The sequence below is a fragment of the Meleagris gallopavo genome, chromosome 3 (genome assembly GCF_905368555.1).
Source record: "Meleagris gallopavo chromosome 3, MGAL_WU_HG_1.1, whole genome shotgun sequence".
NCBI classification, from domain to species: domain Eukaryota; kingdom Metazoa; phylum Chordata; class Aves; order Galliformes; family Phasianidae; genus Meleagris; species Meleagris gallopavo.
Window position 1 is genome coordinate 73,143,445 of NC_139406.1, and position 13,580 is coordinate 73,157,024.

The 13,580-nt window shown below is 40.0% G+C and overlaps 1 protein-coding gene across 6 annotated transcripts in view; it reads left to right on the forward strand.

Moving 5' to 3' along the window:
* Window positions 1–1,579: 1,579 nt before the first annotated feature.
* VPS13B (vacuolar protein sorting 13 homolog B) overlaps window positions 1,580–13,580 on the forward strand; it is a 411,892-nt gene continuing 399,891 nt past the window's right edge. For all 6 annotated transcript variants that reach the window (XM_010709173.4, XM_010709170.4, XM_019614165.3 and 3 more), the window contains exons 1-3: window positions 1,580–1,736; window positions 2,257–2,434; window positions 10,350–10,493. In XM_010709173.4, coding sequence (XP_010707475.2) covers window positions 2,288–2,434; window positions 10,350–10,493 — 291 coding nt within the window. In that variant the 5' untranslated portion in view covers window positions 1,580–1,736; window positions 2,257–2,287. The remainder of the gene's footprint in view (window positions 1,737–2,256; window positions 2,435–10,349; window positions 10,494–13,580) is intronic.

Sequence of the window (13,580 nt, forward strand, 5' to 3'; positions counted from 1 at the left end):
TTCTTTTCTTTTCTTTTCTTTTCTTTTTTCTTTTCTTTTCCTTTCTTTTCTTTTCCTTTTTTTTTTTTTTTTGTATTTTTTCTCCTCTGTATAATTCAGGGCATCAACGTACTTGAACTGGAATTGAGATGGAGGTAGTTATATGAAATGCTAATAATTGCCAGGAAAATTACAGAGTTTTTCAGAGCTGCTAGGTCTGCCAAGCAGCTGCCAGGAATGCTACGTGTCTCCCCTTTTCTAGTTTACTGACTTTCACCAAAATAGGGCGTTGTTCTTCCATCCCAAATTTTCTGAAAACATTCCAGTGTTGATTGGATGCGTCATTCAAAACCAATCACACAATGGACAAAGAAACAGAGGAATGTTTTTCTGTTGAATATGGAGGCTTTTGATGTATGCTTAGGGTGTGCTTCAACATTATGCTTATCTGTTGGCATATCCCTCTGGTTTGTCAATGCAATTCTACAGAGAGGCTGTGCTACAAACAAGGTTGCTTCCGTTAACACAGATTATTTCACTGAGCTGGCTCACACTGCAGACTCTCAAAAAGTTTTATCGGTGAAATTCAACACACCACTCCCTCATTTCTAGCACAGGGACAGCAGTGCGTGGCCGTTATGGAAAGTAACTATTCAAGAACTTTAGCACTAGAGAAATTGCAAGTTGGAAGCATATTCTTAAAGAAAGGTCACTTTATTTAGTGATTTTTCTGTCCCTCACCTACCTGCTGCCACCTCCAGCAGGTTAACAAGCTGCACATGCTGAAGAACAGCCAAACATTGCGCTCCGCTATGAATGTGGTGACCTTCATCATGAATGCAGTCCTAACTGCTTCAAGTTTGTGACAGGAAAACTGCCTCCCACACAGCAAAGCAACGCCTGCAGGGCTCTCCTGCCGTGCTTCACCCTGAGGAAATGGGCCCCTGCTCTTTCCCAGGTCACCCCTGAAGGCCACGTTAATTCGGCACAGGCCCAGCAATGGCCCCAGAGCCGTCAGAGCTTTGGGGCGGTCAGACGGTGCTCTCCTGCAGAGCAAGGCTCTGGGCACGCAAAAAATAAAGACGTTTCCGAGTGTATTTCTCCACACGTTCAAAACCGATATGAGGGACTAAGGCAGAACTTCACTCAAAATCAAAACGGAAAACGCACGTCTTTATCTGACAGCCTCCAAACCAGCAGCACGCTCGCTACTGCTGCGATTTGCCCCAGATGTGACGGGAACGCAACGCGGAGCAGCGCAGCGCGATGTCGATCAGAGCTCGGAGCTCGAGGAGGATGACGCCCACAGTCACACAGTAACGTATCGCAGGGATTCACGTCGGGCCGGGCCCACCCTCCTGAGCAAAGCAGCCTCCAGCACAGAATCCCGTCGCTCCTCAGAGGGAGCGCCCCCCCCCTCAGCCACCACAACAGCCACACCTACTCCGCTCCGCCCTCAGCCAAGGTGCATGCGCACGGCATTCTGCCCGCTCCCCCTCTCCTGAGCAGAGCACTTCTCCGGCTTCAAGCCCAACTTCCGGTCTCTCTGGTGCATCGCAAAATTCTTCCGGAGGGACCGGCAGCCCCGGCGCTCTTATAAAAGACTCGCGGTTCCAGCCGGACGCTTAAAGAGAACACACGCAGCGGAGAACCCGGAAGCGGCCGTGAGACGGGCAGGAGCGGGGGCGGCTGCCTGCGCCGGGATCCCGCGTCCCGGCCGGGAGCGCACGGAGCTTCTCCGGAGCTCGGAGGGGCCGGTAAGGGGCTGAGTGGGAGGAGCTCTTCAGGGGAGCGCGGGGGTGCTGGAAGGGCGTGGGGTGAGGTGATGAGCCGTGTTGAGCGGTGTCCGGCGTTAACGTAGCTGGGCGCTGAAGGAGGGCGGTTTGCTGAGGGAGTTCGGGGGGAGATCGGCGAGGTGCTCAGGTGGTATTTGAATACGAATGTGTATCAATGAAAAGCGGCAGGGGTTGTGTAGATTGAACTGTAGTTTGCTTATTTGAAAGTGTGTTGGGCAACTTGACTTCCTTTGCTTTTGAATAGTGAACACACCACTTACTGCTGTGTGTGGAGACTGCAGATTCACCAATGTAGGCAGCTGGACCTTCAACTTGCTGCCTTCTTCATCTTTATGCACGTCTCTATATACTAGGTTCAAAGCGTACCTCTGCTTAGAATTTCAAGTATGTTTTGTTCATATGTCCTAACAGCAGGGTTACTGCTTTATTGCTGATTGTGCTGGCAAGTTTGTAAATAATATCTTGTCTTGTTTGTTCCCAGTCCTTGCCCTGCAATTTAGAAATCTCCCAGGATGCTGGAGTCCTACGTAACTCCCATTTTGATGAGTTATGTGAATCGCTACATCAAGAACTTGAAGCCTTCGGACCTGCAGTTGTCGCTCTGGGGAGGAGACGTTGTTCTCAGTAAACTTGAGTTAAAGCTGGACGTGCTTGAGCAGGTACGTTTTGTGTCTTCAAGTTAAAGCAACTTGACCTGACGGTTTCTGTGGGTCTGTATAGATAACTGTTTACTACTTGTTTTTCTTCTGACACATGCCATTTGTTTAGTGATGAATGATGATTTGCATAGTCTACAAGTTAGAGGGAGTGTGAAGAGAGGCTTTTTGTATGTTTCTTTATTCTTTCAATGATCACTGTTTTACATCTAGCTGTATTACTTTTCCAGTCACATTTACTAATTGCATATAGCAACTAGTTCAAAATTTCACTAAGTGGGACCTTTTTTTATAAATTACGCAAACTAAACATGGATTTGTGTTCTCTGTGTTGTTTTATGGCTTCAGTTATATCTAAGCTAAAGAGTAATTGAGAGATGGGTTTATTCAGCTAGTTTGTGTGGATTAGATTTGAGACTCTGTATGGGGCTGCTGAATCACAGCCTGAACCTCTGATTGATCACCTGAGGCGAGCAAGGAGTCAGCAACGGGAGCACAGGTGAAGGCAAATCACCTGTGCTGCAGGAAGGGGTGGAGCCTGGCTCTAACTCTCCTAGACCCATTTAAGAGCTGACTGCTAGCGGGGAAGGATCTCTCTGGAGATCTGCTCCATTGGAGTTAATCTCATGAGCTCAGGAAAGGGTGAGTGACTTTCTCTCATTACTCCAATATAAATTATATTAGCCAAGCTCCTGGATATATATGTATATACACACATATATACATATATATATCCAGGAGCTTGGCTAATATAATTTATTATATATATTATATATTATTACACCATCTGTATATCCATTGACTATATACCATCTGTATATCCATTGATTATACAGACTCAATAGATTTGGAGCCTGTAGTTAATATGAGCAGGGAAGTCTTTGCTGAGAAACGACTTCCTTCTATGCTTATCTTTGTTGACAGTTTTAAGTGTGTCAGACAGATAAAGCTGCTATACGTGGTGTAGCAAGCCTGACTTGGGGCCCTGTGTTCAGCTGAAGAAGGAGCTGAGAATATTGCAGCAAAGAAAAAAAGATAATTTAGATAATATGGCCTATGGAAGAGAAATGAAAAAGACAAGGATTGTGTCTTAGCTCTTGCCTCATTTTATCTAAAATTATGGTCAAATTTTATGGGTGAGAGAGAATGGAATAAATTGTGCTGAGAGATACTTAAACTGTGCATTAAGGAAATTTTTCCTCATTTTTATCAGATTAAGATATTGGAGTGGACATGAGATTGTGTGGTCTTTATTGGGGGGACCTGTAGAAATAGGAAATAAGTATTTACGGAAAATATGGTATCTTAGATCCACCTCCAGAATAGGATCAAGTCTTCTGGGAGGTCCTGTGTAATTTTCTGTCTTTCTGTAAAAATTCTGATTTATCTTCTTTCCAGTATTCGGATGCCTCTATTGTCTCTTGTGGTAGCTGCTTTTTAGTTACTCAGTTTCTTGTTACAGCTTGCCCATACAGGTAGTGTGAATACTGGACTGCAATTGGTAGGATGTGTTACTCCTGTGAATGAATATTCAAAGCTTGCTTTAGTGTGAATATTGTGGAATCATAGGAGGGCTGACCAAAAGGAAGTTCTGGAGGTCTCAGTCCAGCCACCTGCTCTGAGCACTGCTGCCAGCATTATACCAGATCCGCTTTGTGTAGATGTCTTGAAATCTCCAGTCTTGGTTGTGAAAGCTTCTTCTTCAGGTAAACTGTTGTCAGAGCCATAGAATCACAGAGTCATTTGGATTGGAAGGAATCTTAAAGCCATCTCTCTGCCATGGGCTTGGCTGCCACTCACCATCAGGCTGTGCAGGGACTCATCCAACCTTTCCTTGAATGCCTCCATGGCTCCACAACTTCTCTGGGCAGCCTGTGGAAACACCTCACCACCCTCTGAATCAAGTATTTCTTCCTAACATTTAATCTGAATCTCCTCTTCGTTTAAAACTGTTCCCCTTTGTCTTTTTGATTTCAGACTATGTAAAAAGTTGATCTCCCTCCTATTTGTAAGTTCCCTTTGGATACTGAAAGACTGTAAGGAGGATCTCCTTAGAGCCTTCTCTTCTCCAGGAACTATACTGCTCCTATAGGGAGGCTTGTCCTCATAACAAATGGTGGCTTGGGATAGTATCAAACTGTATGTATTACCAGACACTACTAGGGTTTTGCTACCACTGCTTCTATCATTCCCTTTCAGGTACTTGCTTGTAGGTGATCCCTGGCCTCAACTTTGCCTGCCTGTGTATCAGCAGGGTCCATAAATACTGAATGTGGTCTGTTGCTATCTTTGCTTTTGTGCAAAGAAATATGAAGCAACACTTGCCTTTGCTAGTCTTTTTTCTTTAACATTATTTGGCTATGTGTTTATGTGAAGAATGGAGATCTTAGTTTGGCTCTTATGCTCTAGAGCTTGCCTGATTCTGTAGAGTATACTTAGGATATCTCCCCTCCTCTCTGCCCCATAGAGATGCTGCTTGACAAAACTCTTTTTGTGTATGTGTGAATATAAATAATAACCTTTGCAGCTGACTGGAAACTCTCTTAAAAAAAAAAAAAAGTTGAAGTTTCTAGGAGTTACCATTATGTGTTAATTTGTTTGGCAACCTTGAACATTTTTAGAGGATTCCAGCTTTTGTGGAACTCCAGGGAATGATTTGGGAATAGCATTTTAAGCGCTAGACTACTTGCACCTTACAAACAGTTTTAGGAATAAATGTGTTGCTTTCTTCCCTTGCTTCTTGCGGGTCAGCTGATGTTAGAGTTGCAATGTCATATTGTGTGCTCTTACAGGGTACCAAACAGAATCCCAAAGAATAGATGAGAACAGGGTGCAAAAGATTGTCTGTCATCCCAAAGATCACAAAGTAATTTATAATTGAACTTTAAATATTGTTTCAGAGAAGAGGCTTTTCAGCACTTCTGGCAACTTTTATGTGAAGTCCCTGTGGTATCAGAATAACAGAGCTAGCTGTGAGCTTGGTAGCTAGTTTATGATGTTTCTGTTGTCACCGTGGTACCAAAGAGATAAGATACATGGTGAGCTCTTCTTACAATTTGTATGTATTTCTATAACAACATGGCCTACTAAATTAGCTTTTTTAATACAAACTCAGAGGGAGAAAACGAAACAACCTTTGATTAGAAGACAAAGGACAATTGATCTGAAGATTACCGAGTTTCACTGGAGTGTTTGAAAGGCTCTCTGCTGTAATGTTCTTTTACTCCTGTGTTTTCTGGGCAATGCAGCCACAGAAATGAAGAGAAGAGTGCAGGGAGGCTAACTCCTGAATGCAGGCTCATTTTGAGTAGCACAGGTCTTACTTATGCCTGCATTCTCCAAACAAATTACTGCAGTCAAGGCAGATTTATTCCCACGTTTTAACAGTTTGATGCTTCTATAGTGATGCGGAGGTTCTTCAAATGTATTTTAATTGGCCAGCCAATTGTGGTACCTTGATAAAAGTAGTTTCAAAAGTTAAAGAATGTATTCAATTTGTGGCTGTAGTGTCTTTAAACCTTTGGCTACCCGAAAAGTACTAACAGTTACTGCAACTAGTGTGTTGTTTCATTGTGTTGTCTTTTGCTCTTGTGAAGATGGATTAGTAAGGAAAATAGTACAAAATAGCTTCTCTTAAGATTAAGACTGAACATGCATTGATACCTAAAGTGCAAATCATGTAGCAGTAATAGTGTATTTGTTTAAATGCATGCACACTAGCAAATCCAGGTAACTTCATGATGTTACAATGACTGAAACTTCTTATCTTAAAGCATTCAGAAATTGTGAAGAGAAATATAAGAAATGATAATGTACTTAATTTAAGGAAATGAGGGCATAAAAAATACCTGTTATGTTTGTTTTATTTGCTGCTGTGTTACTTGCGAGTTACATACAGCACTGAATGTGAAGAAGTGGTATTTCAATTAATACTGACATTGAGGAACAGTCTTTTTTTCTCATCACCCTGAAGTTTGGGAGAGACTTGAATTTTAGGGCAAGGAAGATTAAGATCATCTGGTCTACGGTCTTGCGTGGTGTTAGCCAGTTTTGTTTATGTGTCAACCCCATGAGTTTGTTTTCAGCCCTATGATAACTTCTGAAGAATTCATATAATGCAAATGTAAAACCTAAGATGTAAGGTCTAATCTGTCATAAGTACAAAGATGTGTTCAGAACTTCATGTCATACTTAATGAGAGGGAAAACACTGCACAGGAAAGGATGAATAAAAATGATCTTTGTTAGGCTGGATTATAAACAAGTTACTAAATGTCGTAGATATTTGTTTTGTGTCTACTGAAGTAACAAAGATTTCTCTGCATTGCCCTAAGGAAACTTAACTTGTGCAATTAGGATAATGTCAGACACTGAATCAAAATTCCTTTAAAACAAAGGAACTATGTTTTGTAAATGTGCAGGAGCTCTGTGTCAGTGTATGTTAATCTGCATTGCCTCAATTTGAAAGAAACCCTACTTCTGTTCATTTTTTTCATTATCATGCAGCTATTAACAAAAAAGTGTTCTACTCAGTGAATGCTGAAAAAAAGATTTATTGTAGAATGGTGTTTGAAGTAAAAACTTAGCTTCCGCATATGGAAGCAAGTCAGGATCTAAAGAGACACAGCATTAGGAAAGAAAATTTATTTTTGTTATTGTAAATAATAGTTTGCTGTTTGATTTGTGAAAGCACTGTCCCTTAAGTTGTAGTGTGTTTTTTTTAAGTCATGTTTTTTTGATCACTTCTTTTGAAAAACATAAAAAGAGTATAAAGAACATTTGAAGAACGTAAAATACTTTTTGATTTACTGTATTATCAGTACAGTGATGTCTATAGCAGGATAGTTTAAAACTTGCTTTTTGGTGACTAAATTAAACTATCCAGATAAAAGTATGTTTTTATTTTGGTGTTGTTTGCTTAAGACTGAATTTTTTTGAGAGAGGCTTTTAGCTAAATTTTTGGTGTATTTGTGAGTAAGATGAAGAAAAACACTTTGTAAAAACAACAAATTTCAATCTGTTTTTATGAGAAGGTCTATGACTGTCCTCTTTGGGAATGAAGGCTTGAAATTAGATGTGTTTTTGAGTAAGCACAGTTGAGGAAGGAGCTAAGAGTTTCTGACGTGAGAGATAGGTGTTTTCTTTTAACTTCAGAACCCAAAGGCTCTTCTACAAAATGAAAGCTCTAGTTTATTTAAAAAACAAATGTTACAATTTGGTGTATTTGTTTTCTCCGATGTTGTCAGCAGTGAATATATTTCATTTACTCTTAGCTTGTAGAATCATTTAGGTTGGGAAAGACCTTCAAGATGACCGAGTCTGATGGTCCACTTGACCTCCAGAGTCCCATCCCTCAGTGCCACATCCATACATACCTTAAATGCTTCCTGGAGTGAGGACTCCATCATCTACCTCCCTAGGCAGCTGCTTCCAATGCTTGACCACCCTGACTGTGAAGAGCTTCTGTTTCATGTCCAATCTAAACCTGTCCTAGTGCAACTTAAGAATATTTACTCATGTCCTGTCATTTTTTACCTCAGAAAAGAGTCTGATGCCCTCCTTTCAGATTGTACAGAGTAATGAGGTCTCCCTTCATCTCCAGGCAGAACAGCTCCAGTTCCCTCAAAAGTCTTCTTTATTTGTCCCTTCACCATTAAAGTAGTTCGCAAATGCTGTCTGAAAATTCGAATGCATTATCAAATACAGTTCATTTTGCACTAAACAGTTCTGTTATTTTAAATCTGATTTTTAGTCTCTAGTTGCAGGTGGCTGTTCTGTCTGGTGAGTGTTAAGCTCAGGCTTCCTAGAGAACCCCTGAGGCTACTCTTTCCAGCACTTTGGATCTGAAATATGTGGAAGTATCCTGTGTGCTGCCCTGTGCTGTGTACCTGAGATGAACGTGAGCCAACAGTGTGCCCAGGTGGCCAAGAAGGCCAGTGGCATCCTGGCTTGTGTCAGAAACTGTTGTCAGCAGGAACAGAGAAGTGATTGTCCCCCTGTACTCAGCTCTGGTGAGGCTGTGCCTGAGTACTGTGTCCAGTTTTGGACCCCTCACTGCAAGAAAGACACTGAGGCCCTAGAGCGGGTTCGAAGAAGAGTGGCAAAGCTGGTGAGGGGTCTGGAGCACAGGCCTTATGAGGAGCAGCTGAAGGGATTCTCAGTCTGGAGAAGAGGAGGCTTAGGGGAGACCTTATTGCTCTCTATAACTACCTGAAGGGAGGTTGTAGTGAGCTGGGGGTTGGCCTCTTCTCTCGTGTAACTGGTGATAGAACTAGAGGGAATGGCTTCAAGCTGCACCGGGGAGATTCAGGCTGGATGTTAGGAAATACTACTTTTCTGAAAGAGTGGTCAGGCACTGGAATGGGCTGCCCAGGGAGGTGGTGGAGTCACCGACCCTGGAGGTGTTCAAGGAATGGTTGGATTTTGTGTTGAGAGACATGGTTTAGTGAGAACTATTGGTGATGAGTGGATGGTTGGATTAGGTGATCCTGTGTGTCTTTTCCAACCTTGGTGATTCTGTGATTCTATGATACAAAGTTTATCTAAACATCTGTGCCTTGTGCAGCCTGTTGACAAGTTGTATGGGACGTTTAGCTCATGAGGGCTGTCCTGCAGAGATGTGCTTGCTGCATGGACTGGTTAGTATCAGGCACTTGTTAGGGGTTGAGGACTGACTTGTTAGAGCTAAGCACCAATTTTCAAGGCTGTGTAACATCAAAGTTAGGTTTTGGTGAGGAGGAGTCTGGATTTTGCTAGTGAAGAGTTTAATAACTTATTTACTAAGTTTAATGTGGAGAGGGAAGCACCTTGAATGCTGTGAATAAAAAGAGAATAAATAACTACTTTTCTAATGATGCTTCTCATTATTTGGGGGTTCCGAAGAATAAGTAATAACATCATGTTACTAAAAAGGATGTTATAAAATGCAAGCACAAGAGTCCTAATAAAATTAGCAGTTGAAATTGTACTTCTTATATTTCCTAGTTTAGAATGTCTGGCTTGGTGGCTTCTTTTTCTTAAACAAAACTCTACCCTCTTAACCTCATTTTTTTTTTTGTTTTAAATTCTTATTACAAGTTTGGAAAATGGGAAGTGTTGCATCCTGATGGTGTTCAACAGATTTACTGTTCATAACACAATTAAATTCTCATTTGTAAACCAAAGGAAGTGTACCAAGTAACTCCTTTGCTTTACAGAGTGATTTTGATTTGATTGTTTTTGTTTTGACCTCTACTCACCTGTTTGGCTTGCTTCCTTAATCTTTATTGTTATTTTAGCAATAGGAAAAAATAAGAGTAAAAATTGTATTTACAAAAAATGAAAGGCCCAAGTAAGTATGCATCTAACAACAGCAAAAGAAAAAACACCCAAACAAACAAAAAACCCCCCAAAACCAATACCCTCATTATGTCTCACTAAGACTCCAAATGCCTCATAGCTTTTGTATGGATTTCATTTTTGTTTGTTGCCAATCTTAAGAGTACCAAACTCTTAGACGTCAAAGTACTAAAATATTTTGGAAGGAATTGCCTTGCTCTGGATTTTTTGATGTTTAATTCCAAATTCCTGTTCTACTGTAGGTCATGCATCAATTTAAATATTTGCTTTCATCTTGTTCATTTTTATTTGTCTCTGTAATAGCAAGAGATTTTGTGGTACCTTCATGCAAGAGGTGGTTTTTAACCTATTATTATCAAGGACATGGTAATCTAGATGGGTCTTTCTAACAGAGCAATTGTAATGTATGTGTACAAGCAATTAGTGGGCTAGTTCCTAAGCCCAGTGGCACACTGATGGCTTGGGGAGGGGAAAGAACCTTTGATCTATGTTCTGTGCTAAAGCCTTATTATTTTAAGTTACAAGTGTCCTGTTTTGATGTATTTTAGCAATTAATTCATTACTGTTTCTTTTGTTGTTAGGAACTGAAACTACCATTTACTTTTTTAAGTGGGCATATTCATGAGCTTCGGATTCACGTGCCATGGACAAAATTAGGATCAGAACCAGTTGTCATCACTATCAATACAATGGAATGCATCTTGAAATTAAAGGATGGAGCTCAGGTAAGAAATACGGCGGTTGTCTTTCTAGCATTGAGGGATTGGTGAGAAGAATAGCTTGTATAGGTCATTTTATTTAAAGCCATGTGAAGAATAAGGCACAGTGAAGCTCAGATATGCAGTGGCTCAATGTTGTTGTATTTCTGATTTTTTATCAATGAAAAGTACTTGGGCTTGTTAATGTTGAGCTTGTCGTCTTAAGCAGTTTAATACTTTAGCTCAAGGAAAGCTTTATATCTTTCTTTTTAATCCTTCTTTTCATTTTAATTTCAATATAGAGTCCACCATTGGTATTAGGAATCCTGCAAAAGAAACTTCCAATTTGTGCAGAGCTCTCAGGTGTTTGGTAGGAAGCTTGATGAGCTGTTAACATTTCATGCCAATAATTAGTTATCAGCCAGCAATAACGTTGGAGTATGCTTTCAATTGTTTGATTTTTTTTTCTTTAAATTTCTAACACAGTTCCAGGGCTAAAAAGGCTTTTGTTGCTGGAATAGAAATGTCTAGTCCTACATATACTTTCTGGGTGTCATATGCTTGTATTCTGTAGTTATACTAAATCTCTGTTGCATGTGTGCACGTACATATACACATAAGTGCACACACCAATAGCCAAATACTAAGTACTTTTCCAATCTTGAAGTAGGATTGTGAGGCCAGATGTTGTTTGAGAAATGTGTTTTAGAAGCAGTGAATTACAACTAATTATAGAAGCTGCAGAAGAAGACTTGTACCCATGACTTTGTGCAACCCAGAACTAATATTTGATATTGGACCATGCAGATGGCTACTGCTGGAATGATTGGATTTCCTGCATGCGTGGTATTTGAAACTTAAGTTTTGTGGTGCATACAGCAAAAGGTCAAATGTCATGAATGTAAAGCACTCTCTAAACAAGTATTTGTTACAGATGTTTAAGATTCAGGAGCAATAAAGGATTTCTGAAAATTCCAGCTGACCTTTGGACAAATTATTCAGTACTATGTACACTCAGGAGAGTAAAATTTGAATCTGTGCCATAGAAGAATTATTATCTTTGACTAACAAAAAGTCGACAGTTTGGATTTTATTAAGTTACTATTCAAAATATGTTCTAAAATAAATTATTTCAAGAAATTCTTGTGTTTTAGTGTGACTGTGCAGATGGCAAAGACCTGTTGTCATGAAAGTTAGTAATTAGTGAATGAAAGAAACTAATAATAGAATTTCTTTGTGGAAGTTTGTAGTAAAATTATCTTCTGGTGAATTTATCTCCAGCTAAAACTCTCTGCGCATAATTTTCTATCAATGAAAAACTATATAATTGGCAAGAAAGTTTGGTTTTCAAAAGTTTGCTGCCATAATCTTGCATTTCCTTCCTCAGACAAAATTCTTAATGAGCATATATATGATTTCATCTGAGCAAAAAACTCATTCCCTGACCTCCCCATTGAGTGATGTATCTCTTCCTTGGAAAGAGCTTACTTCAAAACATGTTTATTTTGGCTGTGGGTGGGAATTAAAGTACACAGTATCATTTGAAATTATTTGCCAGTGGAACCTACAGGTTGTTATGGGCAAGGAAACCTCTTCTGTATGCCTGTCACCTTTTTTGTCCTGTTGGACCTTAACATTTCTTCTTTTCTACCCAGTCTTTTTTTCTTATTTGAAAGCTATTTGAAATGATCTGCTCATTCCTCTTCCTTCTTTCCTGTCACAATATCTCCTTGCTCAAGCAGGAGGCTTTAAATTCTGTGCTAACTGGGAAGGACAAGTCTGCATCTGTATCCTTCACCTTACTGGCATCATAGCTAACCACAAGACTAATCTTTTGGCTGTCCAACCTTGAATTCTGTGGTTTTTAATCTTGGAAATGACGCAAGTGGAGAGATTCAAGGAGAAATGCATTGTCTGTATTAGTGCTTCAATTTTGAGTCTTTGTCTTTAATTGGGACACAGTGCATCAGGGGAAACCAGTGCACTTGATGAAAACTGTCTCTATAACAAGATCTAGTGTGGAATCAGGAGTTGGATTCAGTGAGACTTCTGATGCCTTCCAACTCAGGATCTTCTATGATTCTGTAACAAATTTCTCAATCAGGGAAGACTTAAATACAGTTACATGAGCACAAGAAAACCAGGTTGTTTTTCTTTTCTGGATCAGTATGTAGACTATTAACCACTATTCCTTTTATGAGGTATTACAAAGAAGGTTTTGAAGGAATATTTTAACTCTGTAAACAGTGGAAAACAGCTCATAAGTATGCTTGTCAGAATAGCAGACACCACGTACTTATCTGAAAATCAGTAGAGACTGTCATCAAAGAGTGCTGAAAGCAGAAATTAATCTTGACTAGGAAATGATCAAGATGATAGATAGGGTGTGCAAAAAGGTTATGAAAGACTTTCAAAGGGAAGACAGAAGGCTTGTATTTAATGATGAGGGTACAGTTATATAATATTTGCTGAGGTGGTGTAGCTAGTTCGAGGACCTTAGTGTTTTTTTTCCCTTTCTCATCTCAGTTGTAGTAACTCAATCAAATATGGCTGTATGGATGGTGTATTTTTTCTCCTTTGAGTGTGTGTGTGCTGTTCAGTGACAGCAGAAGTATGTTATGAGAAGTAAGGAAATAGCAGACCTGCTTCTCTGTTGCATTGCATTGGTGCAGAGGGTGAGTTTTTTATGCATGCATTTGTGTGTATATGTGTATGTATATTACAGACAGCCTCCCATCTGACTAATTTTTATTTCATTATTGCTTAGTGTTTAGGAGGAACAGATTGAACTGGAAATACAAGTAGAGCATGTAGTACAGAGTTAAACAGTTGTTTTACAAAGTCGAAAACTTGTATTATTCCAGACTTTAATAAGGCAATGGTAGCGGGGGGGGGAAGAAAAAAAACCAAAACATTTCTGGCAGTTCTGTGGAAAGGCATGTGTCCACCTGAATGGTAGTCAAAGTGTATTTCTTTCCTTCCTTCCCTCTAACAAACCAAAACACTTTTTTTTTCTAACATTGTTTCATGGACCATCTTTATGTCCCATAATCACTAGAAAACTGCAGAACCCAGGCTGTGTATTTAGTTACAATATCAGGTTGAACTCTCAAC